Source organism: Pan troglodytes, chromosome 1 (genome assembly GCF_028858775.2).
Source record: "Pan troglodytes isolate AG18354 chromosome 1, NHGRI_mPanTro3-v2.0_pri, whole genome shotgun sequence".
In the NCBI taxonomy this organism is placed as follows: Eukaryota; Metazoa; Chordata; class Mammalia; order Primates; family Hominidae; genus Pan; species Pan troglodytes.
This window is the reverse complement of record NC_072398.2, coordinates 92,810,516-92,834,297: the sequence shown is the minus strand read 5'-3', so window position 1 is coordinate 92,834,297 and position 23,782 is coordinate 92,810,516. Positions and strand designations below refer to the sequence as shown.

The following is a 23,782-nucleotide window of genomic DNA, read 5'->3' as shown; positions in this document are numbered from 1 at the left end:
TTTTTTTTTAAATAAGTAGAAGAAACATACTCTAAGAGAATGATAGGAAGTATAGTAGGGTAAATGCCAGGTGTAGAAATTTTTCAGTTTCATTACAATCTTATGGGACCACTGTTGTATATAATAGTTTCTTGTTGGACAGAATATCATTATGCAGTGCATGACTGTACCATAGGCTGGGGGGCTTAAACAACATAAATTTATTTTCTCACAGTTCTGGAGGCTGGGAGTCCAAGATCGGAGTGCCTGCATGGTCAGCCAGGATGGTTCTGCTGAGGGCCCTCTTCCTAGCTTGTACACAGCCACCTTCTTGCTGTGTCCTCACATGGCAGAGAGAGACAGAGATAGAGAATGAGGTGGAGTGGAGAGGGAGGGAGGGAGAGCGAGTGTGCACAAGCTCTCTGGTGTCTCTTCTTATAAGGGCACTAATCCCATCACGAGAGCCACCCTTGGGACCTCATCTAAACCTAATCACCTCCCAAAGGCCCCATCTCCAATTACCATCATATTGGGGTTAGAGCTTCAACATGAACTTTGGAGAGACACAGTCTGGTCCACAGCACTCCTTTCTCTCTCACCCTCATACCTAAACCTTCAGTAAATCCAACAGGATGTACCATCTACCTTCCAAATACATCCGGAACCTGACTACTTCTCCTCTTTGCCACTGTTACCATGACCATCTGCTCTTGCCTGGGTTATTGCAGTGACCTCTTGACTGGTCACCTGCTTCCACTGGCTCCTACAGCCCCATGATCCCCAGGCAGCCAGGACTTTAACATAACAAATCGGATCATATGACTTCTCTGCTGTTGACCCCTTAGTTGCTCCCCATAGTCCTCACTGTGAAGTCCCTGCTCCTCACTGCGCCCTGGGTGCACTGGCCCAACTGCCCCTTCTCCCGGCATGCCCCTCTCATGGCTTGTATTCCAGCCACAAGCTGCTCAGAGCCAACAGCTCTTGCCAGACCTTGAGGACTCATCATCTCCATCCTGTCTCTTCCTACCCTGTGTGTGCTGTCTGGCACACAGTAGGTGCTCACCCAACACATGTTTGTTAAATGAAGGAAGGCTTTGTCTTCCTCCAAATCTCCTCTGTTCAAGAGTTGTTATGGACTGGACACATAATTGCAGCACTTGGGGAGGCTAAAATAGGAGGATCATTTGAGCTCATGAGTTCGAGTCCAGCCTGGGCAACATGGAAAAACCCCATCTCTACAGAAAAATACAAAAATTAGCCCAGCAGGTGGCTTGCGCCTGTAGTCCCAGCTACTCGCTTGGGAGGCTGAAAGTGAGAGGATCACTTGAGCCCAGGACATTGAGGCCGCAGTAAGCCAAGCTGTGATCGCACCACTGCACTTCAGCCTGGGTGACAGAGTGACACCCAGTCTCAAAAAAAAAAAAGGTATTATGTCACTGGGGCTGCTGGTCTGATGGTCCTTCCTGAATGTGCCTATCCTAGGCCCCCAGCCCCTGCTGCCACCTCCCTCCAGTCAATGACAGGAGAATGCATCAAGACTCTGCCTGCCCCCTCCATCTGTTCCTATCCTCAGAGACACTATCACCCCGTAGTGTATTGGAGCCAGCCACCCATTTGCCCTTCCTGCTCAGCCAATCAGAACAAGAATAATCAGCACATCTGCTGAATGCTTACAAAAATGCCAGTGATCTACCTCAATTATTTGGAATCCTTATACTTCCACAAAAGAACTATGTTATTACTCCTACAGATAAGAAAAATGAGACTCAAAGAGGGCTCAATTACTTGCCCAAGGTCATACAGTAAAGATGTTGGATGGATGGGTGGATGGATGAATGAGTGAATGGATGGATGAACAAGAGCCTTATTGACTCTGGTGCTTTGCTGTTTTTCTCTCTTTCCAACATAAACACTGGGGGTGGCTCCATGGAACTAAAGGAGCCAAGTGGCTTTGGGGATTCCTGAGCCAAGAGAGCAGGAGGTTGGGAGGAGTTGACCCTGGTAGAAATCAGCTCTGAGCAGCCCCAAGTTACTCAGTAACCTCAAATACTTGGTCCCCAGGGACAAACTGGCCAATCTTGGCCAGGGCAGGCAGCAGACACTGGTTCCCCCTTGGCCACCCTTCTGTTGCTCAGCTGGTCACAGCTGGAATCTGGAGATGGAAGGTCAAAGATGGGACAGACCTCAGGCCAGGCAGAATGAGAGCTGATGGTGGGGTCAGGGGCTTCTCAGAGGAGGCCTGGAGTGGAAGGAGGAGTGAGAGATGAAGCCCTCACCATTCCTTCAGAGCTACCAGGGCCAGAGGAGGCAGGGGAAGGACCAAGGGCCTTGACATCACTTCACAATCCAAAAGGAAACCATGGACTAAGCCTCTCCATAGTGTTTGGTAGGTGGTGGTCCAGGGGGTCTTCTAAGATCCTCTCAGGTGGCAGCCTGGCAGGGGAGTCCTCAGACAGGTGGGAGCCAGGGAGGGGACCCTCAGAAGGGGAGGGCTGTCTGGGTCTTGCTCTCTGCTGGACCAGGGCTGATACCAGCTCAGCTGGTGCTCACTGGCTGTTGAAATATCAAGATTATCCCATTCAAGTTGGCAAGTAGCTGTTGCCCAAAGGTCTCTAAGTTTACCCTCCAGAGACTGGCCCAGCTCTCCTGGGCCAGGGGGATTCCTTTAGATCTCCCCATAATCCAGCAACGAAGAGGTTAACACTTGCTAGGCAGGGGGCCCCAGGACCGAGCCCTGTTTTATAACTTGACTAGAACCTGTGGTTGTAGCCCCAGACCTGGCCCAGGGTTGGTGCTAAATGAGTATTTGTTGAGTGAATGAATGAGCAACAGAGGAGAGAGAATCAGAGACCCAGAGGAATTAAAAGAGACTAAGGGCCACAACAGGTGACAAAGAGATAGAGGAGGCTGGAATCAGGGAGGCAGTTCCCAGAAGATGCTGGGAAGGCCCAGCCTACTCCTCCTTGTTTTCCCTGTTTTGCAGCTTTTGAAGGCTCTTCCCATCCCAGGGCCTGTCCAGTCCCTGATTGGACAGCCCTGAGCAACCCCCCACTCCCAAACAGGACTTAGGCAGTGTCTTGGGGCAGAAGGCTGGGCCTGGGTGGAGCCTCCAGATGCTGAATCATTATACAAAGGATTCTGACCTGATATACCTCTTGCCCCAGGAAGGGCTAGAAAGCAAGCTTCCTGCTGAGCAAGTAGGGACAGAGAGTCTCTCTGGGACAGAGGCCACTGAGGGCCAGAAAGCCCGCCTGGCCAGCCGGGCACAGTGCTACCAGAGTCTGCCACCCAGAGTCGGACCCCAGGCTGGCACCTGAGTTAGGGAAACTGGATACCTAGAATCCAACTGTCCTCCAGAGCCCACTGTGTGTCAGAGGCTGGAGCCCCTGAGGGGAGGTAGAAGTGAGCTGGGGAAGGGGCAGCAGGAAAGAAAAGGAAGAGGTTAGGGGCTCTACTCTTGACCCCATCCCTGCCCATTCCTGAGAAGCAGCCCTACCCTGCATCTGTTCTGGGGGGAGGCTGTCCCCTGGGGACCTAGGCCATACTCATGGGAGTGGCAGCTTTTCCTTTGGACTGGGGTTTGGGACACCATTACAGACACTCACGGGTTCCTTCCACACTATGACTCCCTCAGACAGGCGGGCCTGGGATGGGCTGCCGCTGCAGCGTAGACAGAGAGCCTCCCCTCCCACCAGCCCCATGGAATACTTGCCTTCACCCTGTGGAGGTGTCAGGTGTCAGAACCAATAGTGCCAGGGTTCCACACCTATTTAGAACCCTTCAGTGGCCCAGAACCCACTGAGTAGAGGCCCTGTGCCTTAGCAGGGCCTTCAGGGCCTTCCCAGCACCACCCCCAGCCTCCCCCAACCTGAGTTCCTGAACACACAGGATGCTTACACTGCCAGGCTCGGTCTATGTTGGTCCCACTTCTTATAATGTCTCCTCTTCCTTCTTCACTTGTCCAATTCATAGATTGTCCTTCCAGATCACCTTCATACATTCATTACCTTCTCAGGAAGCAATTCTCCATCTCAGTCCCCACCCTTACCCCTATCCCTGGGGCCTCTGCGGCCCCTCCTCCTGGACCCCTGCAGTCTCTGTTCTTCTCTGGGTTGGTCGCTTATCCCACTGGTAATCAAATTTCCTCCTAAGTGTCTGTCTCCACACCAGACAGTGGTTCCTGGAGGAAGGGGATATCTGGTTCATCTCCAAAGCCTGCCTCACAGTAAGTGTTCAATAAATGTCTGTCTCCTCCATGTCTGTCTACCGGGCCCCCAGTGGATGCCAATCTTGCTTGGGTAATGAGGAACTCTGGACTTGGAATTGAGAAGCCCTCCTTGCATTCAGCCTCCCTCCGCTCCAGCTGCAGAGGCAGCCCAGGCTCTCTCACATCCACAGTGGGCACGCAGGGAACCTGGGTGTCAGTGTGGCCCCTGCCCAGCCTGCTTCCCTGTGGTGTGGTACAGATTGGGGGTAGGAAGGGGGAGAGTCCCTTACCTTACACCGCTTGGAGCGGTGTAAGGGACTCCACTGCAGAGGCCCAGACGCCCCAGCCTGGTTAATCATCAGTGCCTGGAGAGCACTATTTATCTCTGTTTTCCATCTCTGCTTTTTCAGTAGGGAAAAAGATTAAGTAACCCCTAACTCTCTCTTGTGTTAACCCTAGAGGGGCCAGACCAGAGTTTTGTTTGTTTGTTTGTTTGTTTTCTGACAGAGTCTTGCTCTGTTGCCCACTCTGGAGCGCAGTGGCACGATCTTGCTCACTGCAACCTCTGCCTTCTGGATTCAAGCGATCCTCCTGCCTCAGCCTCCCGAGTAGCTGGGACTACAGGTGTACCACCACCACGCCCAGCTAATTTTTTTTTCTTGTATTTTTAGTAGAGACAGGGTTTCACTATGTTGGCCTGGCTGGTCTGGAATTCCTGACCTCAAGTGATCCACCCACCCCGGCCTCCTAAAGTGCTGGGATTACACGCGTGAGCCACCATACCCAGCCCAGACCGGGGTCTTTAAGGGCCACTTATTCTTTGGGAGACACTCTAAAGTAACATCATGTATGAGGGTGCGGGTTCTCCCACCCCCAGGTCCCACAGCTGTGCCTTATCAGGGTAGAACACATGGCGCCTTTCCAGGGTCGCGTCCAAGGACCTGGCACCGTAACAGTGCCAGGGTCAGCGCCAGGACTGTGCGACTCCCTTCCCCAAGTCTTGGCCCTACCTTGGGCCGAGGGTCCAGGACCCCCCGACGCCCCGCTCCTGGTCCCCGGGGCCCTGGGCCTGCGGCAGGTGAGGGCGGGGCCTCCGTGAGCAGGGCCTCTGTGGGCGGGGCTCCGTGAAACCTGCCCTGCCGCCAGGGATTGTCTGCCAAAGCCTGCGAGCGCCAGCCGAGATCGCAGCCCAACCCATGGCCGGGTCTCCTAGCCGCGCCGCGGGCCGGCGACTGCAGCTTCCCCTGCTGTGCCTCTTCCTCCAGGGCGCCACTGCCGTCCTCTTTGCTGTCTTTGTCCGCTACAACCACAAAACCGACGCTGCCCTCTGGCACCGGAGCAACCACAGTAATGCGGACAATGAATTTTACTTTCGCTACCCAAGTGAGTGCGGGGTGAGGGCGCGCGGGAAGCAAAGACCCCAAGATTTGCAAAGACCCTCCGGTGTCTTGGGAGGGAGCATTTGGGTGCCCGCATTTAGCTGGGCAGCCATCTCGCTCTGAGGTGGAGGGGCTCTGGGTTTAAAATCTCACCCTTTCACTAGTGCCTGCTATGATCCAGGGTACCGTGCTGATACATATGCCTTATCTCAGTCTATGAGTTAGACAAAGGTGGGGAAACTGAGGCTTGGTTAAGTGGCTGATTCAGGGTCACACAGTCACAAGTCAGGGAGTTGGGATTGGAAGCCAGATCTAGAGCCCCAGCTTTAACCATCCTCTTGTCCCACATCTCAGTTGGCCTAATTGGGCTTTGCTGGGCTGTTCCAGAGACTGCCTTTCCTAGGGGCTCCACCCTGAGCATGGGAAAGAGAATCCTGCTGGGCAGGGAAGGTAAGCGTGGGGTTGTGAGCGGTCATAATGGCAGGTGTTAGGTATGAATCGCCCACACGTGTAGGCATCCAAGACCAGTTGGGATCAGGCATTTCTTCCCCAGTCCCTCAAAGCTGGTCCTTTCAGAGACAAAGAGAAAATGAGGCAACTGGCCAGTCGTGGTGGCTCACACCTGTAATCCCAGCATTTTGGGAGGCCGAGGCAGGCGGTTCACCTGAGGTCAGGAGTTCAAGGCCAGCCTGGCCAACATGGTGAAACCCCATCTTTATTAAAAATACAAAAATTAGGCCGGGCGCGGTGCCTTATGCCTGTAATCCCAGCACTTTGGGAGGCCAAGGTGGGTGGATCACGAGGTCAGGAGTTTGAGACCAGCCTAGCCAACATAGTGAAACTCCCATCTCTACTAAAAATACAAAAAATTAGCTGGGTGTGGTGGTGGGCGTCTGTAGTCCCAGCTACTTGGGAGGCTGAGGCAGGAGAATCTCTTGAACCCAGGAGGCAGAGGTTGTAGTGAGTCAGGATCACGCCACTGCACTTCAGCATGGGTGACAGAGCGAGACTCCATCTCTAGAAAAAAAAAAAATTAGCCGAGCGTGGTGGCAGGCGCCTGTAATCGCTGCTACTTGGGAGGCTGAGGCAGGAGAATTGCTTGAACCCAGGAAGTGGAGGTTGCAGTGAGCGGAGATTGTACCACTGCACTCCAGACTGGGCAATGACAGAGTGAGACTCTGTCTCAAAAAAAAAAAAAAAAAAAAAAGAAAGAAAGAAAATGAAGCACCGTCTACCTGCTAATCACAGAGCAGCAGCCCCCAGACTTGGCAGGAAGCATGGCAGCGTCATTAGTCCATTTCACAGAGGGAGAAGCTGAGTCTCAGAGGGGTTGTGAGTTGTTCACGATCACCCATCATGTGAGTGGCAGAGCTGGAACTAGAACTCAGGCATCCTAAGCTTTTTGCCCCACAAGTCACCTGCCTGCTGACAAGTTTCAATAAAGAGAGAGTTAACCTCCCACCCCCACCCTCGGCCCCATGGGAATAGAGCCTCACCTTCAAAGGTTGGGGACCCTGCCTTGCAATTCAGGCCCTAGGCAGCTGGGACCAAGAGCACCAGATCTCCCAGAATTTATCACAAGTGCTTGGGCAGGTCATCTCCAAGCCTCAGTTTTTCCCCATCTGAGCAAGGGGAAAAAGGATGCCTCAGTTTAAAGGAGATACATTCAAACAAGGCCTAGAGTGTGAGAGTCTCCTATTAAAAATTTCCAGCTCTCATTACCTTATTTTCTTTCTTTTTCTTTCTTTTTTTTTTTTTAGACAGAGTCTCACTCTGTTGCCCAGGCTGCAGTGCAACGGTGCAATCTCGGCTCACTGCAACCTTCACCTCCCAGGTTCAAGCGATTCACCCCCCTCAGCCTCCTGAGAAGCTGGGATTACAGGCACACACAAAAACACCTAGATAAGTTTTGTATTTTTAGTAGAGATGAGGTTTCGCCATGTTGGCCAGGCTGGTCTTGAATTCCTGACCTCAGGTGATCCACCCACCTCGGCCTCCCAATGTGCTGGGATTACAGGTGTGAGCCACTGCACCTGGCCCTATTACCCTACTTTCTGTATGCAGAGCTCATCAGCAGGCTATCCCCACCTCACCCTGTTCTAGACCCAACAAAATGAAGCTCAAAATGCTAAGGATATAGAGAGTGAGGTGGAAACTTGGACTTGGGTGTGAAGCATCAGAGCCCCTACCCACCCTAGGCAGAAGGGGCTACAGCTCCTCCCTCCCCATATTTCATCCACAGCCCTGGCTAGAAAAGAAGGATAGAGAGTTGGGAGGGAACAGTCCAGAGTCTGACAGAACTAAGCTGTTGCGTAAGGGTCTGACCTGGCTGCTTGCCATGAACCCCTGACTTGCTTCTCCTCGAAGGCTCCTTATTACAAAGCTTTCCCTGGAGTCCAGCCTCTTGCCCCTGTGCTGCCATGGTAGGCTCTCCTTGGACATACAGCATTTCATCCCTGAATTGCAATAAGAGAGATATAAAAGGTGGGATTCCTACTTCTTTTTCTGCCCTAGGTTTCCATTCCTGTGGACTTGGATACTGTTGTGGGGGAAGGTTGGGGAGGCGGGAGGTGCAAGGTCCCTAGAGCCTGGGGCTTTGATGAGCCGGGTCCTCACCTGTCCTTGTGCCCAAGGGAAGGGGTCAGGGCCAGAGGGAGGTGCAGCCACTGCCCTTTGATTCGGGAGATGAAAGGGAGTTGTGTGACTGTTGTTGAGCTCCAGGACTGGCCAATGCCAAGACATGGCTAGTCTGAGGGTCCGTCTGTTTTCTCTGCTGGAAAGACGCTGAGAGCCCATCTGGTTCACCCACTCAGATGCTGAGAGTGAGTCAGAGAGGTCATGTGACCTGGCCAAGTCACACAGCAAGTTACAGAAGGAGCCAGGCTAGAACCAGGTCTCTTGATTGCCCATCTGTGGCCTTCCCCCTACACTACAAGCCTCTTCTTCCAGAAAGCAAGTGATGGAAAAATAACAAAGAAGGGGAAAGAGCCAGGGCTAAAGGGCCACAGAAGCAAACATGAGAAAGTGTTCTGAAAAAATATGGACAGGTTCTTTTTTCATACATCTCATAGACCTTACTTGCAGAGAGAGGGATTTAGGATAGATGGAATCAGGATCTTCTTGGAAGAGGTGGGCGATGAAGGATGTGACCAGGACCAGAGTGGCTTGTGATCTCTTCCAGGAGAGAGAATACAGCTCCACTGTCCCCTAGAGGCAGGCGGGATGGATGGTGGGGAAGTTGGGGGAGATGGCCCCCTCAACTCCCCCTGCTTCTTCTTGATTATCATATTTAATATCCATACTTTACAGATGAGAAAACAGGCTCAGAGGGTTGTCCAAGGTCATAAAATCAGAAGGAGGTGGGGAGACATGGAATTAACTGATTCATTGAAACAGGGTCTCACTCTGTCATCCAGGCTGGAGTGCAGTGGCATGATCACAGTTCATTGTAGCCTCCACATCCCAGGCTCAAGCAATTCTCCTGCCTCAGCCTCCCAAAGTGCTTGGATTACAGGCATGAGCCACCACACCCGGCCAGACTTAGAATTTAAATCGAGCTCTGCTAGATGCAAAAGCCCCAGCTTTAACAGCTGTCTTCTCCCATAATCTTGTCTGGTCCAGGAGTTATCTAGCTGGGTTGCAGAGGGGCAGCAAGGGAAGGAGGGAGAGTAACAGGTGGCTTTGGAGAGCTTTATCTTCTCTCCAATCAAAGGTGCTTGGGGCTGGGCACCGTGGTTCATGCTGTTATCCCAGCACTTTGGGAAGCTGAGGCGAGAGGACTGCTTGAAGCCAGGAGTTTGAGGCCAGCCTGGGCAACAAACAAAGTGAGACCTCGTCTCTATAAAAAATAAAAAAAAGTATGGTAATAAGCTCCTGTGGTCCTAGCTACTCTGGAGGCTGAGAAGGGAAGATTGCTTGAGCCCAGGAGGTTGAGGCTGCAGTGAGCTGTAATGGCACCACTGCACTCAAGCCTGGGCAACAGAGCAAGACTCTGTCTCAAAAAAATAAAAAAGTGTATGGATTTGGTAGGGGTGGGGTGGGGTGGGCATCAGACTCCGTCCCACCCACACAGGCATCCTCTAAAGGGGATGTTGAGAGGTTGCCTTATTTCTTCCTCCACCTCCAGCTGGAACATCCCCTCACCTCTCAGAGCCCAAAAAGAATTTCTCATTGTGGAATGTTCCCAGAGAAGGAGATTTCTTGATGTTTAGACTCCAGTTGAAAGGCCAGAGCCTTGAGTTTTGATTCCAAACAAACCTGGGGTGGGAGATGTAAACATTTATACCACACAAGTTCTGGACTGGTTTTGGCATGTAATGGTCAGGAGCCCTTGGACCCAACACCCTTCCTTATCTTGCTGTCCTTGAGCACAAGAATAGACATGGATTCTCTTTACTGTTTGCACAAGGAGAAAAGCAGCCAGGCAGTGAGGCTAAAAGAACTTAGGGTGCAGGCTGAGTTTTAAGTGATGCCTCTCCCTTTCTGTTTTTTTTCCCCCATCATCTCAAATGTTTATCATTTATTTGTGTTGGGAACATTCAGTATCCTCCTCCTGTTTGAGATGATATAATATATTATTGTTAACTATAGTCACTCTACAGTGCTATAGGGTCCTCAACCCCTAGGCTGGTTAGGATGGGGGCCGCACAGCAGGAGGTGAGTGAATATTACTGCCTGAGCTCCACCTCCTGTTAGATTATGGCTGCATTAGACTCTTATAGGAGCGCGAACCCTATTGCGAACTGTGCATGTGAGGGATCTAGATTGTGCACTTCTTATGAGAATCTAATGCCTGATTATCTGAGATGGAACAGTATCAATCCAAAACCATCCCCCACCCCCCAACCATTTGTCCAGGAAACTGGTGCCTGGTGCCAAAAAGGTTGGGGATCGCTAGGTATAGATCACTAGAACTTATTCCTTCTATCTTAGATGTAATTAACTGTAATTTTGTATCCTATAACAATCTCTCCCTATTCCCCCTTCCCCCACTCTTCTGTCTTTATTATCCTTTGTTCTACTTTTTACTTCTAATGAGAGCAACTTTTTTTTAGCTTCCACATATGAGTGAGAACATGCGGTGTTTAACTTTCCATTCCTGGCTTATTTCACTTATAATGTCCTCCAGTTCCATCCATGTTGCCACGAATGACAGGATTCCTTTTTTTTTTTTTTTTTTTGAGATGGAGTTTCGCTCTTGTTGCCCAGGCTGGAGTGCAATGGCACAATCTCGGCTCACCACAACCTCTGCCTCCTGGGTTCAAGCGATTCTCCTGCCTCAGTCTCCTGAGTAGCTGGGATTACAGGTACCCGCCACCACACCTGGCTTATTTTGTATTTTTAGTAGAGACAGGGTTTTTCCATGTTGGTCAGGCTGGTCTTGAACTCCCGACCTCAGGTGATCTGCCTGCCTTGGCCTCCCAAAGTGCTGGGATTACAGGCATGAGCCACTTCACCTGGCCAGAATTCCATTCTTTTTTTATGGCTGAATAGTATTCCACTGTGTATATATACCACATTTTCTTTATCCATTCATCTATTACTGTTTTAGGATCTGGGTGATTTGGGGAGTGGGTAGGTCTGGAGAAGCAGTGCAGAGTTGGGGACATTTAGTGTCCCAACCCTAGGGCTGGCAGCTGCAGACCTCTAATTTCTTTTTTTTTTTTGAGACAGAGTTTCGCTCTTGTTGCCCAGGCTGGAGTACAATGGCACTATCTTAGCTCACTGTAACCTCCACCTCCCGGGTCAAGCGATTCTACTGCCTCAGCCTTCCTAGTAGCTGGGGGATTACAGCTGTGCACCACCACACCTGGCTAATTTTTGTTTTTTTAGTAGAGACGGGGTTTCGCCATGTTGGCCAGGCTGGTCTTGAACTCTTGACCTCAGGTGATCCACCCACCCTGGCCTCCCAAAGTGCTGGGATTACAGGCGTGAGCCACTGCGCCCGGCCTCAGACCTCTAATTTCAGCACATATCCAGCCCTCTTCCAGGGCCTTGCTAACTCATTTCCTATCTGCCCATGCATATGGCACACACACACACACAAAAAGCATAAAAGCATGCTTCTGTCAAAGTTACTGATTGCATTCTAAAGTTCAGTAACTGAGCCAGGTGTGGTGGCTCATGCCTGCAATCCCAGCTACTCATGAGGCTGAGGTGAGATGATTGCTTGAGGCCAGGAGTTTGAGAGCAGCCTGGGCAGCAACATAGCAAGACTGACATCTCTACAAAAATAAATAAAATTTAATAATTATTTTCTGACTTGTCGGTGTGCCTCATCAGATTCCACAAAAAAAAGGGGAGCATAATTTTTGTTTTCCTTTTCTTTTTTTTTTTTTGACACGGAATCTCACTCTGTTGCCAGGCTGGAGTGCAATGGCGCTATCTCGGCTCACTGCAACCTCCACCTCCTGGGTTCAAGTGATTCTCCTGTCTCAGCCTCCTGACTAGCTGGGACTACAGGCACATGCCACCATGCCCAGCTAATTTTTGTATTTTTAGTAGAGATGGGGTTTCACCATGTTGGCCAGGATGGTCTCGATCTCTTGACCTTGTGATCTGCCGGCCTCGGCCTCCCAAAGTGCTGGTATTACAGGCATAAGCCACCATGCCCGGTCTGTTTCCTTTATGATCAATCTTTCTACAAGAGATTTGAAGTCATTTACAACCAAAACATGTGTATAAGAAAAGCAAAGGAGAGAAGCAGAACATAAATAATGAACCACATATAGGTCCTACAGTTGTCCAGTTGTGATTCCAGTGGAACACTGAGCTCCAGGCAGCCAAGGAAGCCTCACACTTGCAGTTCTTTGACTCTTCCATGCCTGTCTTCCTCGCTCTGTGAGAGCACGGACTGTGGCTGCCTTGATGACCGCTACATTCCCAGAGCCCAGTCCATGGTGCTCAGCACCTCAGCTGCCTGAAAGTGGGAAAGCAGACCGGTTCCTGGGGGAAGTGGCTGGGTGCTGTGGCTTATGTCTGTAATCTGAACACTTTGGGAGGCCGAGGCAGGTGGATCACTTGAGATTAGGAGTTTGAGACCAGCCTGGCCAACATGGTGAAGCCCTGCTTCTACTAAAAATACAAAAATTAGCCAAGTAGGGTGGTACGTGCCTGTAATCCCAGCTACCGGAGAGGCTGAGGCATGAGAATCACTTGAACCCAGGAGGCGGAAGTTGAAGTGAGCTGAGATCACGCCACTGCATTCCAGCCTGGGTGACAGAGCGAGACTGTCTTAAAAAAAAAGAGAGAAAATTTTCACATGAAGCTATAAAATTGGGGTTTAGGGTGATAATAGCCCATTTCTCAATAACATATTACAACAAATGCAGTAACAGTGCTCATGACACATTTTCTCTGGTGTTTCTTGATTAAAGTAAAAAATATAGCATGGTATTACTACGTACATAGACCCAAGACAAAGAAAACAGGACCAGATCGTTGGGCTGAACATCAGACTAGGTTGATTCAAACCTTATTTACAAGTTTACAAATAGATGGGAGGGGGGCAGTTACAGAACAAGGTAATCACTAAAGCAAAGTATTTGCATTTACCTCTTTTTCATTCTTTTTTTTTTTCTGAGACGGAGTCTTGCTCTGTAGCCCAGGCTGGAGTGCAGTGACATGATCTCGGCTCACTGCAAGCTCCGCCTCCCGGGTTCACGCCATTCTCCTGCCTCAGCCTCCCAAGTAGCTGGGACTACAGGCGCCCACCACCACACCCGGTCTATTTTTTGTATTTTTAGTAGAGACGGGGTTTCACTGTGTTAGCCAGGATGGTCTCAATCTCCTGACCTCGTGATCTGCCCGCCTCGGCCTCCCAGAGTGCTGGGATTACAGGTGTGAGTCACCATGCCCAACCGACCTCGTTTTCAATATTACTGTATGTTATTATTTTTTAGAGATGGGGTCTCACTCTGTCACCCAGGCTGGAGTGCAGTGATGTGATCATAACTCACTGTAACCTCAAACTCCTGAGCCCAGGCGATCCTTCTTCTTCAGCCTCCTGAGTAGCTATAGGCACCTGCCACCATGCCAAGCTGATTATTATTATTGTTTTATATAAATGGAGGGGGGTCCACTATGTTACCCAGGCTAGTCTTAATCTACTGACCTCAAGCAGTCTTCCCTACTCAGCCTCCAAAGCACTGGGATTACAGGTGTGAGCCACTGTACCCAGCCTTATATATTATTTTTATCGGTTTAGCTTTTTATTCAGAGTGGTACAGAATAGAAACCAAACAGAAAAGGCCCCAAATCTTCCTGCCCATAAACCTCACTGACTCTTTAAAAATTTCAAGTAATTCATCTATAAAGTTAAAATATTCAAACTATAGAAAGAAACTAAAAAGTAAAATCATCCTTCCCAGAGTCACCATGTTGCACAACTCCAGGGGGCATCATTTGCATTGAAGTTGTGCAACACAGCAGCCTTGTCTCCTTCTTCCTTCAGTTCCTTTTCTCTGAGGTCATCTCTGTTAACAGTTTAAAGCTATTTCCTAAATTTTTTTTTTTTTTTTTGAGACAGACTCTTGCTCTGTCACCCAGGCTGGAGTGCAGAGGTATGATCTTGGCTTACTGCAGCGTCTGCCTCCTGGGTTCAGGCAATTTTTGTCCCTCAACCTCCCAAGCAGCTGGCATTACAGGTGCGTGCCACCATGCCTAGCTAATTTTTGTATCTTTTGTAGAGACCGGGTTTCGCCATGTTGGCCAGGCTGGTCTTGAACTCCTGGCCTCAAGCAGTCCACCCGCCTTGGCCTCCCAAAGTGCTGGTATTACAGGTGTGAGTTACTGTGCCCAGCCTCCTTAAAATTTTTAAAAAAATAACCGGGCACAGTGGGCCTCACCTGTAGTCCCAGCAACTTAGGAGGCCAAAGTGGGAGGACTGGCTGAGTACAGGAGTTTGAGGCTGCAGTGAGCTATGATCATGCCACTGCACTCTTCCCTGGGTGACAGAGCGAGACATCTAGTAATAATAATAACTTAAAAATCCTCAAAAGGAAGAGGTATAGTCTCTGAAGTATGAGGGATGAAGGGTAGATGTCAAGAAGGACTTTCTAGCAGAGAGGAAATGTTGAAGTCTGCAGTGGGGAGAATTTTGAGCATGGAGAGAGTCAGCAGCAGAAAAGAGCACAGGTTGGACTTCCAGCCAGTCTGTTGTAAGAGACCTAGGGATGGGGCAAATGAATAGAGCAGAAGGCTTTACTCCCTTGCTCTGACACGAGGACAGCAGGGATGTCGGGGTCCCACTGCTCCAAGCTGGCCAGCTCTGCGCAGGTGGCTCAGGGCTGGGAGCCCCTGACATGCCTGGGGAGTTTTATAGGCTCGGCTCAAGGCAGCCCTTGCTGGTGAGAGCCAGGGGCACTGGCAGGGTAGCTGACTGGATTGTGGGCTATGGCTAGAGCAGCCCCCAAGTGCCCCGCCTGTCCCTGCCCGCTGCAGGCTTCCAGGACGTGCATGCCATGGTCTTCGTGGGCTTTGGCTTCCTCATGGTCTTCCTGCAGCGTTACGGCTTCAGCAGCGTGGGCTTCACCTTCCTCCTGGCCGCCTTTGCCCTGCAGTGGTCCACACTGGTCCAGGGCTTTCTCCACTCCTTCCACGGTGGCCACATCCATGTTGGCGTGGAGAGGTGGGCAGCCGCCACCCACCCAGCTCCCCAAGGTTCACTCGGGAGGCCCCTGCCCATGGGCCCCGGATCTAGCCCTGTCCTTCAAGTCTGCTTCCTGACTCACGATTCTGGGCGTCACTTGGTTTCTCTAGGTGTCCTGCCTGTCCTTACTGCCTGACTTCCTCTCCCATCCTTGACCCTCACACTCAGCTCCACCTCCTCATTCTTTAGGGCCCTTGTTCCCCAAGAGCTGTGGAAGGGTAGACAGCTCTGGTTCTTCCACCTATTGTGGGCTTTGTCAGATGAGTCACAGAACCTCCTTGAGACTTGATTTCCTCATCTACAAACAGGGCCAGGTGATCCCTTCCAACTCCAGGGAGGAGCTTGAGCTCCTTGTCTTCTCTCCAGAACTCCAACCCCACCCCACCCACCACATCATGCTGTCCTGGCTTCATGCCAGGCAGGAACCCAGAGGCCAGCCTCTCTGATCCCTCTTGTGCTCCCACTTCTGCCCCATCCCCAGCATGATCAATGCTGACTTTTGTGCGGGGGCCGTGCTCATCTCCTTTGGTGCCGTCCTGGGCAAGACCGGGCCTGCCCAGCTGCTGCTCATGGCCCTGCTGGAGGTGGTGCTGTTTGGCATCAATGAGTTTGTGCTCCTTCATCTCCTGGGGGTGAGAGTCTGGGGAGGGATGGAGTCGGGGTTGGGGGGTGGTCAAGGTCAGCCTCTGAGCCAGGAGCGTGGGGGCGGGGGCGGGGTGCTGCCTCTCACCCCACCTCCCCAGGTGAGAGATGCCGGAGGCTCCATGACTATCCACACCTTTGGTGCCTACTTCGGGCTCGTCCTTTCGCGGGTTCTGTACAGGCCCCAGCTGGAGAAGAGCAAGCACCGCCAGGGCTCCGTCTACCATTCAGACCTCTTCGCCATGATTGGTGAGGCCTTCGAGGTGCGGTAGCAGGGCAGGGGGCTGGTCTGGAGGCCTCATCTGGGCCAGAGGTGACTGTCTCTCGGGGTGCTGACTGCAGTCCTGGGGTTGTGGGCATTCACTTCCCATTTGGATTCTGCTGTGAGAGCTCTGGGACCTGCCTGCACTTATCATTCTCAACAGTTTTATGACAAGTTCAGCCTGGGGAATGCATATGCCCTGGGTCCTTTCTAAATCCACCTCCATCCTACTTAAAACCTTCCAGGGCTCCCACCAGCCACAGGTTAGAAAGTGGCCTCCTCAGCTGCCACGTCAGCCCCTCCTCCTCCCTCCTCGCTGGCTCAGGCTCCAGCCAGACTCAGCTTTTGCCTGCCCTCACCTCCAGGCCTTTGCCTGTCTGGTTCCCGGCAAACAGGCAATCTTTGCCGGCCCCTGGTGCTGCCTTCCGCCTCCTAAGGATATTTCCTTCCGGGAGATTCCTGATGCCTGGAAGCCCCTGCACTCTCAGGCAGGGATAAGGAGAGGAAGGGTCTTGGGTCATCCCAGGGACCCATAGGAGCTAGGAGCCCTGTCATCTGTCATCACCACCTGCTGCTGCTTCTTCTTCTTCTTTTTTTTTTTTTTGAGACGGAGTCTTGCTCTGTTGCCCAGGTTGGAGTGCAGTGGTGCGATCTCAGCTCACCACAACCTCTGCCTCCTGGGTTCAAGCAATTCTCCTGCCTCATCCTCCCGAGTAGCTGGGATTACAGGCGCGTGCCACCACACCCGGCTAATTTTTTATATTTTTTGGTAGAGACAGGGTTTCACCATGTTGGCCAGGCTGGTCTTGAACTCCTGACCTCAGGTGATCCACCCACCTCGGCCTCCCAAAGTGCTGGGATTACAGGCGTGAGCCACTACGCCCGGCCACCACCACCTGCTTCTAAGCATGTGCCTCCACCTCGGCTTCTGTTCCTCTATTTTCATAACTGCAGACAGAAGGCAAATCTGTATTTTTAATTTTTTTTTCATAGAAGGTATTGAATAGGGACTGAAGTACCTATTCCTATATGAAACAGAGAGGCTGGCTTAGGATTGCTCAGCACTGCTGGGTCGGAGTACAAAGAACCCCAGGCCAGCTGAGGCCTCCTTGCCCTTTGAGACCCAGATAAGTTTGCCTTGAATTCCAAAGGCTTCCCCAAGTTTTCCAGGCGTTCCCAGGAGACTTACATTCTCAGCTGTCTGCCTCCCAGCTCCTGGATTTTAGTGTCACCCAGACAGGAATGAGGCCCCTTCCTGGATTCTCCCACAAACGCTCCACCTACAGGATGCAAATGTGAGTGTGGGAGATTTTACTCCAGATTGCCGGGCTGCTGGGAGAAGCCACACCCAACAGACTACTCAGGACACGGTGGTCCCTAAGCCTCCCACCTTGCTGGCTTACACCACAGGGTCCCCAGCCTTCTCCTTCACCTTGTTGTTTGGGTCCTTCTCTCTCTCCCTCCAGGATGGACCTGGGAACCTCATGCAGGAAGGCAGGGTAAATGGGCTTCCAGTTCTTCCCAAAATGCACAGGCCCAGCCCATTCAGTACTCAGCAAACAGAGGCCTCTCCCAAACACTGAAGGGTCCACCCTCTCTAGGAGAGATTGAGGTTATCATTGTTTTCCTGATATGTGTATCAAGTACCCAGCGTAGTCCCTGACATGCAGTGGCCTTTGCCTTTTTTCCTTTCCTTTCTTTTTCTTTTTCTTTCTTTTTTTTTTTGAGATGGAGTCTTGCTCTGTCTCCCAGGCTGGAGTGCAGTGGCATGATCTTGGCTTACTGCAACCTCCATTTCCCAGGTTCAAGCAATTCTCCTGCCTCAGCCTCCTGAGGAGCTGGGATTACAGGAGTGTGCCACCATGCCTGGCTAATTTTAGTAGAGACAGGGTTTCACCATGTTGGTTAGGCTGGTCTCGAACCCCAAACCTTGTGATCCGCCTGCCTCGAGCCTCCCAAAGTGCTGGGATTATAGGCGTGACCCACTGTGCCTGGCCTTCTTTACCTTTTTTGATACTTAAAAAATGCCAATGTTCTGGCCGGATGCAGTGGCTCACACCTGTAATCTCAGCACTTTGGGAGGCTGAGGTGGGCGGATCACCTAAGGTCAGGAGTTCGAGACCAAACTGGCCAACATGGTGAAACCCCTTCATCTCTACTAAAAATACAAAAATTACCTGGGTGTGGTCGTGGGCGCCTGAAGTCCCAGCTACTCAGGAGGCTGAGGCAGGAGAATCACTTGAACCTGGGAGGCAGAGATTGCAGTGAGCTGGGATCATGCCACTGCACTCCAGCCTGGGTGGTAGAGTGAGACCTTGTCTCAAAAAAAAAAAAAAAAATTCAACGTTACATGGTTTTCAACCAAGTAGTTTCTTTTTGTGCCAGTGCCCTTCAATAGCTGCCATTTGCTGGGCATTTTGTGCCTGCTAGGCCATGGGCTATGCATTTATGTGCATTGTCTCATTTAATTGCCACTTGATGAGGTGGTATTATTATTATTATTATTATTATTATTGAGATAGGGTCTGGCTCTGCAGCCCAGGCTGGAGTATAGTGGCACGATCTCAGCTCACTGCAACCTCTGCCTCCCAGCCTCAAGCGATCTTCCTTCCTCAGCCCCCCAAGTAGCTGGAACTACAGGCATGTGCTACCATGCCCAGCTAATTCCTTTGTATTTTTGGTAGAGATGGGATTTCACTATGTTGTCCAGGCTGGTCTCAAACTCCTGAACTCAAGTGATCTGCCTGCCTCGGCCTCCCAAAGTGCTGGGATTACAGGCGTGAGCCACCGTGCCCAGCCCAAGGTGGTATTATTATCAATCCCACTGAACATATGAGGAAACTGAGGCTGCTGAGGGTAGGTGATTTGCCTGCAGTTATACAACTTGTACCTTGCGTGGGAGTCACTTCCTTCTTCTCACTCTGCCTGTCTGTCCACCATCTAGGGACCATCTTCCTGTGGATCTTCTGGCCTAGCTTCAATGCTGCACTCACAGCGCTGGGGGCTGGGCAGCATCGGACGGCCCTCAACACATACTACTCCCTGGCTGCCAGCACGCTTGGCACCTTTGCCTTGTCAGCCCTTGTAGGGGAAGATGGGAGGCTTGACATGGTATGGGGAAGAGGACTTCAGAGAGGCAGAGGGGGTGGCCTGGGCAGGGGAGGAGAGGTCTGAGACCCTCAAGAAAGATTCTCCCGGGGAACAGATAAGGTCACAGGCATAGGGGCTCCATCTGTGCTGGTGGCTATGGGGTCAGAATGGGAGGCGATATGGTAGCAGGACAATGAGAGGTTAGATGGCAGAGGGACTTCCAGAAGCAGTAGGTGTCACTGTGGTGTGTAGGGTTGGGTTGCTGTGGGTGTGACAATCTGAAAGGGCCTCCAACACCTTGCTCTTCCCTTAGGTCCACATCCAAAATGCAGCGCTGGCCGGAGGGGTTGTGGTGGGGACCTCAAGTGAAATGATGCTGACACCCTTTGGGGCTCTGACAGCTGGCTTCTTGGCTGGGACTGTCTCCACGCTGGGGTACAAGTTCTTCAGGGTATAGATGCCTCTTGGGGCCTGGGCAGAACATGGAGTCTTCGGTACCTTTCCTCCCGCCTCTCCAACAGGATGAGGTGGTGGGGAGTGGGCACAGGAGACTCATGATCTGTCTTGCCCTCCAGCCCATCCTTGAATCAAAATTCAAAGTCCAAGACACATGTGGAGTCCACAACCTCCATGGGATGCCGGGGGTCCTGGGGGCCCTCCTGGGGGTCCTTGTGGCTGGACTTGCCACCCATGAAGCTTACGGAGATGGGTGAGTTTCCTCCCAACCCGCACTGCAGTCGTCATCCATCTGGAATGACCTCTGTCATTCTCTTTCACTGTGTGTGACCAAGAAAAAAGAATGAATTCATTCATTCATCCATATTCTGGGAGCAAAGGAAATTGGAGTTAACAAAACCAACCCAGAAACTGCCCTCCTGGTCCTCTATCAAGTGCAGCAGAAGGTCATGGAACAAATGACTTCAAGAGTGTTACTTGTTACTGAAGGGTCAGTAAGAGATAATGACCTTTAGGATCTATTTTTGCACATCAAGGGTGGGCAAAAGCAACCCGCAAATGGAGTCTTAAAAGGTGCCTAGGTGTCTGCTGGCCTACAAGGGTGGGAAGGTGTTCCAGGCTGTGGGCCTGGCTTGAGCAGCGGCCTGGACGTGAGACTCAGCCTGGCATGCACCCTCGAGACCCTCTTGGCCACTTCCTGTTCCCCAGTGTGAGTTCCAGTGCCATGAGCAGCCCTGGCCCTGGGCTGCATCCCTCTCTCTCCCTACCCCTGCCTTTCCTCCATCTGGTCTCCCTGCAGCCTGGAGAGTGTGTTTCCACTCATAGCCGAGGGCCAGCGCAGTGCCACGTCACAGGCCATGCACCAGCTCTTCGGGCTGTTTGTCACACTGATGTTTGCCTCTGTGGGCGGGGGCCTTGGAGGTGAGTAACCTTGGATTTTCTAGAGGAAGGGGCATGGGATCCTATAAGCCTGACATGAATTCATTCACTCATAGATATTTATGGAGCATCTACTTTGTGCCATAAAGTAGGGATTGGGTTGTGGGTTAAGGGGTAACCAACCTCCTGCAGGCACAGAGGTGCATGCAGGTGCTTGCTCCTTTCTGGTGCCGAGGGCAGCTGGGGAGTCCGCGAGGGGTGAGCGAGGCCCTCTCTTACGGGTCTATGCTTGCCTGTGCTGCTCCCTCTGCCCACTAGAGGGAAGCCCAACCTCAGGCTGAGGCCTAGAAGAGGACGGCTGCGCCATGTGGGGCAGGGACAAGGAGGGGAGGAGATGGCCTGCCACCTCCAGACCCCAGTGCGAAAACCTTCCACAGAGGCACACTGTCCATGGCCCTGGGTCAGGCAGTCGCTCTTCATGTTTGGCTTTAGTCTTTTTGGCCTTCAAAATAAAACCTGATTCAGCATCCCCTCTGTCTCCCGGGTTCAAGCCATTCTCCTGCCTCAGCCTCCGAGTAGCTGGGACTACAGGTGCCTGCCACCATACCTGGCTAATTTTTGTATTTTTAGTAGAGACGGGGTTTCGCCATGTTGGCCAGGCTGGTCTCAGACTCCTGACCTTAGGTGATCTGCCTGCCTCGGCCTCCCAAAGTGCTGGGATTACAGGCGTGAGCCACCGTGCCTGGCCTAGAATCTACACTCTTTTAAAAAGAGATTCCCAGGTGATTTGATTGCATGTTAACGTCTGCAAAGCACTAGGTTAGATGTGAATACAGGCGCCCGCCACCATGCTGGGCTTATTATTATTTTGTATTTTTAGTAGAGATGGGGATTCACTGTGTTAGCCAGGATGGTCTCGATCTCCTGACCTCGTGATCCGCCCGCCTCGGCCTCCCAAAGTGCTGGGATTACAGGCATGAGCCACTGCGCCCGGCCTATTTTTTTTTTTTTTTTTTTTTGAGACGGAGTTTCACTCTTGTAGCCCAGGCTGGAGTGCAATGGCATGATCTCAGCTCACTTCAACCTCCACCTCCCGGGTTCAAGCGATTCTCCTGCCTCAGCCTCCCAAGTATCTGGGATTACAGGCGCCCCCCACCACACCCGGCTAATTTTTGTATTTTTAGTAGAGATGGGGTTTCACCATGTTGGCCAGGCTGGTCTTGAACTCCTGACCTTAAGTGACCCATCTGCCTCAGCCTCCCAAAGTGCTGGGATTATAGGCGTGAGCCACTGCGCCCAGCCACAATAAGCATTTCCTGTGCCCCTCCTGTGTGGGAGGCCATAGAAAGCTCAGTAGCTGTGGTTCATGATGGAATCAGGAACTGGTCTATTACCAACTGCACACACTTGAGCAAATTACTTAACTTCTCTGAGTCTTGTTTCTTTGTTTGTAATACAGGAATAATATTGGCCTTGCAGGGTTGTTGTGATTACTCAGGAAAGCAAGACTAGTCAAGCACTTTGCACAGGGCCTGGCACATAGTAGATGCTCAACAAATACCGCTGTGTTTTGCCTGCACAGGCATCATATTGGTCTTATGCCTCCTAGACCCCTGTGCCCTGTGGCACTGGGTGGCACCCTCCTCCATGGTGGGGGGCAGAGAAGCCTCACAGATCCTCCCCTACCACCACCAGGGCTCCTGCTGAAGCTACCCTTTCTGGACTCCCCCCCAGACTCCCAGTGCTACGAGGACCAAGTTCACTGGCAGGTGAGACATTGCTGGGCTCTCACACCCTCTCAGTCTCCCTTCCCTGCCTCGCCTCCTGTGGCCCAAGTTGCCTTCTTCCTTCCTTGCTGCTCCTTCTCCTCTGGGGTACACCCCTGAACTGTGGCTTCCAGGCTCCTGGAGCTACCCTTTCACCTCTACCCACTCCTGCCTTCCAGGTGCCTGGCGAGCATGAGGATAAAGCCCAGAGACCTCTGAGGGTGGAGGAGGCAGACACTCAGGCCTAACCCACTGCCAGCCCCTGAGAGGACACGCTCCTTTTCGAAGATGCTGACTGGCTGCTACTAGGAAGTTCTTTTTGAGCTCCCATTCCTCCAGCTGCAAGAAGGGAGCCATGAGCCAGAAGGAGGCCCCTTTCCACAGGCAGCGTCTCCACAGGGAGAGGGGCAGCAGGAGGCTGGGAAATCGTGGGGAGTGGGGCCGTAACTGGGTACAATAGGGGGAACCTCACCAGATGCCCGACCCGACTGCCCTACCAGCCTGCACATGGGTAGAAGAGGCCAAATTGAGGCACCCAAGTGATCCACTGGCCCCACGTCACACAGTTACAGTGAAGCCCAAGCCAGGCCTGGTTGAGGGTGATAAACGCCACTGTCTCTAAGGGTTCTGACTGTTTGTCTTTGTGCCCTGAGAACATAAGAAGTTTCTCTTACCTTCTAACTCACAATGGTAGAACCTCCTGGAGAGGCAGGAAAGGGGTTTAGTGCTGACAAATTCCTGATTCCTGATCTGTAGAAGTCCCTCTGGAGTGCCATGTCCTGCCAGTGCCCCGCCTAGGCTTGCCTGTCTCCAGGCACAGGGAGTTCATTCTCTCCCAGAAAACAGGATCTTTTGTTACAGGATATCTTGGGCTGCGGGAGAGAGTTCTTCCCATTCCAGAACTGCTGCTACTCTGACCTTCAACTTGGGCAGCCTCTGAGCAGAGAAGGAAGAGGGTGCCTACAGGGCCCAAGGGAGACATAAGCTGTTTGCCACCAACCCTAATAAGCTAGCAGCAGCCCGCACCTAGTTGCCACTTATGTCCCTGTCCTGAGACTGAGGAGGGGGGAATAGCAAGGGCATCATTGTGTGGATTAGGCCTGTGGCAGAGAAGGTTGAAGACCACCCCCCGCCGCGACCCCCACCCAAGGGCCTCTGTTGTCCTGAAGTCATTTGACCACCAGAGGGCGCACCAAACCCAGAAGAGGAAGATGCCGCTTTTATGCCCTTCCTTGGTCCTCTATGAAGAATGAAGCTCCTTCCTGCAGCCTAACCCCCTTCCTGTCTGCGTCAGCTCTGGTCCTCATGCATTCATGCCACAAGCCTTTTTTGAGCTCCTATCCACCACTACATGTCAGACAGATGCCAGGGGTTTCAGATCTCTCATCCAGCAGAAATCCATCCCTCCAAGTAGACTGGAGCCCCCTTTCCAACACTGAAGGACTGGGACCCCCTCCGCCTTCTCCTGCCCTT

General features: G+C 51.9%; 1 protein-coding gene and 1 long non-coding RNA gene across 13 annotated transcripts; one reads left to right on the top strand and one right to left on the bottom strand.

Annotated features, from left to right (window-relative positions):
- Nucleotides 1-212: 212 nt before the first annotated feature.
- On the bottom strand, nt 213-5,272 carry LOC129144410 (uncharacterized). The gene is made up of 3 exons (XR_008548844.2): nt 5,197-5,272; nt 3,877-4,159; nt 213-320 (listed from the first exon to the last, which is right to left on the bottom strand). It is a non-coding gene; the product is annotated as an uncharacterized LOC129144410 (long non-coding RNA).
- RHBG (Rh family B glycoprotein) lies at nt 4,155-22,931 on the top strand. Of its 12 annotated transcripts, XR_010148168.1 has the most exons (11): nt 4,155-4,204; nt 5,452-5,569; nt 15,007-15,193; nt 15,696-15,846; nt 15,958-16,105; nt 19,063-19,229; nt 19,522-19,659; nt 19,784-19,917; nt 20,464-20,585; nt 22,153-22,312; nt 22,489-22,931. XR_010148168.1 is itself a non-coding variant. In NM_001009091.2 (10 exon segments), coding segments are annotated over 10 exon segments (1,377 nt in total). In that variant the 5' UTR covers nt 5,345-5,382; the 3' UTR covers nt 22,558-22,781.
- The last annotated feature ends 851 nt before the right edge of the window (nt 22,932-23,782 follow it).

Excerpts from the sequence above, each read along its gene's own strand:
- RHBG (XM_054656512.2), top strand. The coding sequence starts at position 5,383 with ATGGCCGGGTCTCCTAGCCGCGCCGCGGGCCGGCGACTGCAGCTTCCC. Across the intron at positions 16,106-19,062 it reads AGACCTCTTCGCCATGATTG|GGACCATCTTCCTGTGGATC; the intron begins GTGAGGCCTTCG and ends TCCACCATCTAG. Across the intron at positions 19,230-19,783 it reads AAGATGGGAGGCTTGACATG|CCCATCCTTGAATCAAAATT; the intron begins GTATGGGGAAGA and ends CTTGCCCTCCAG.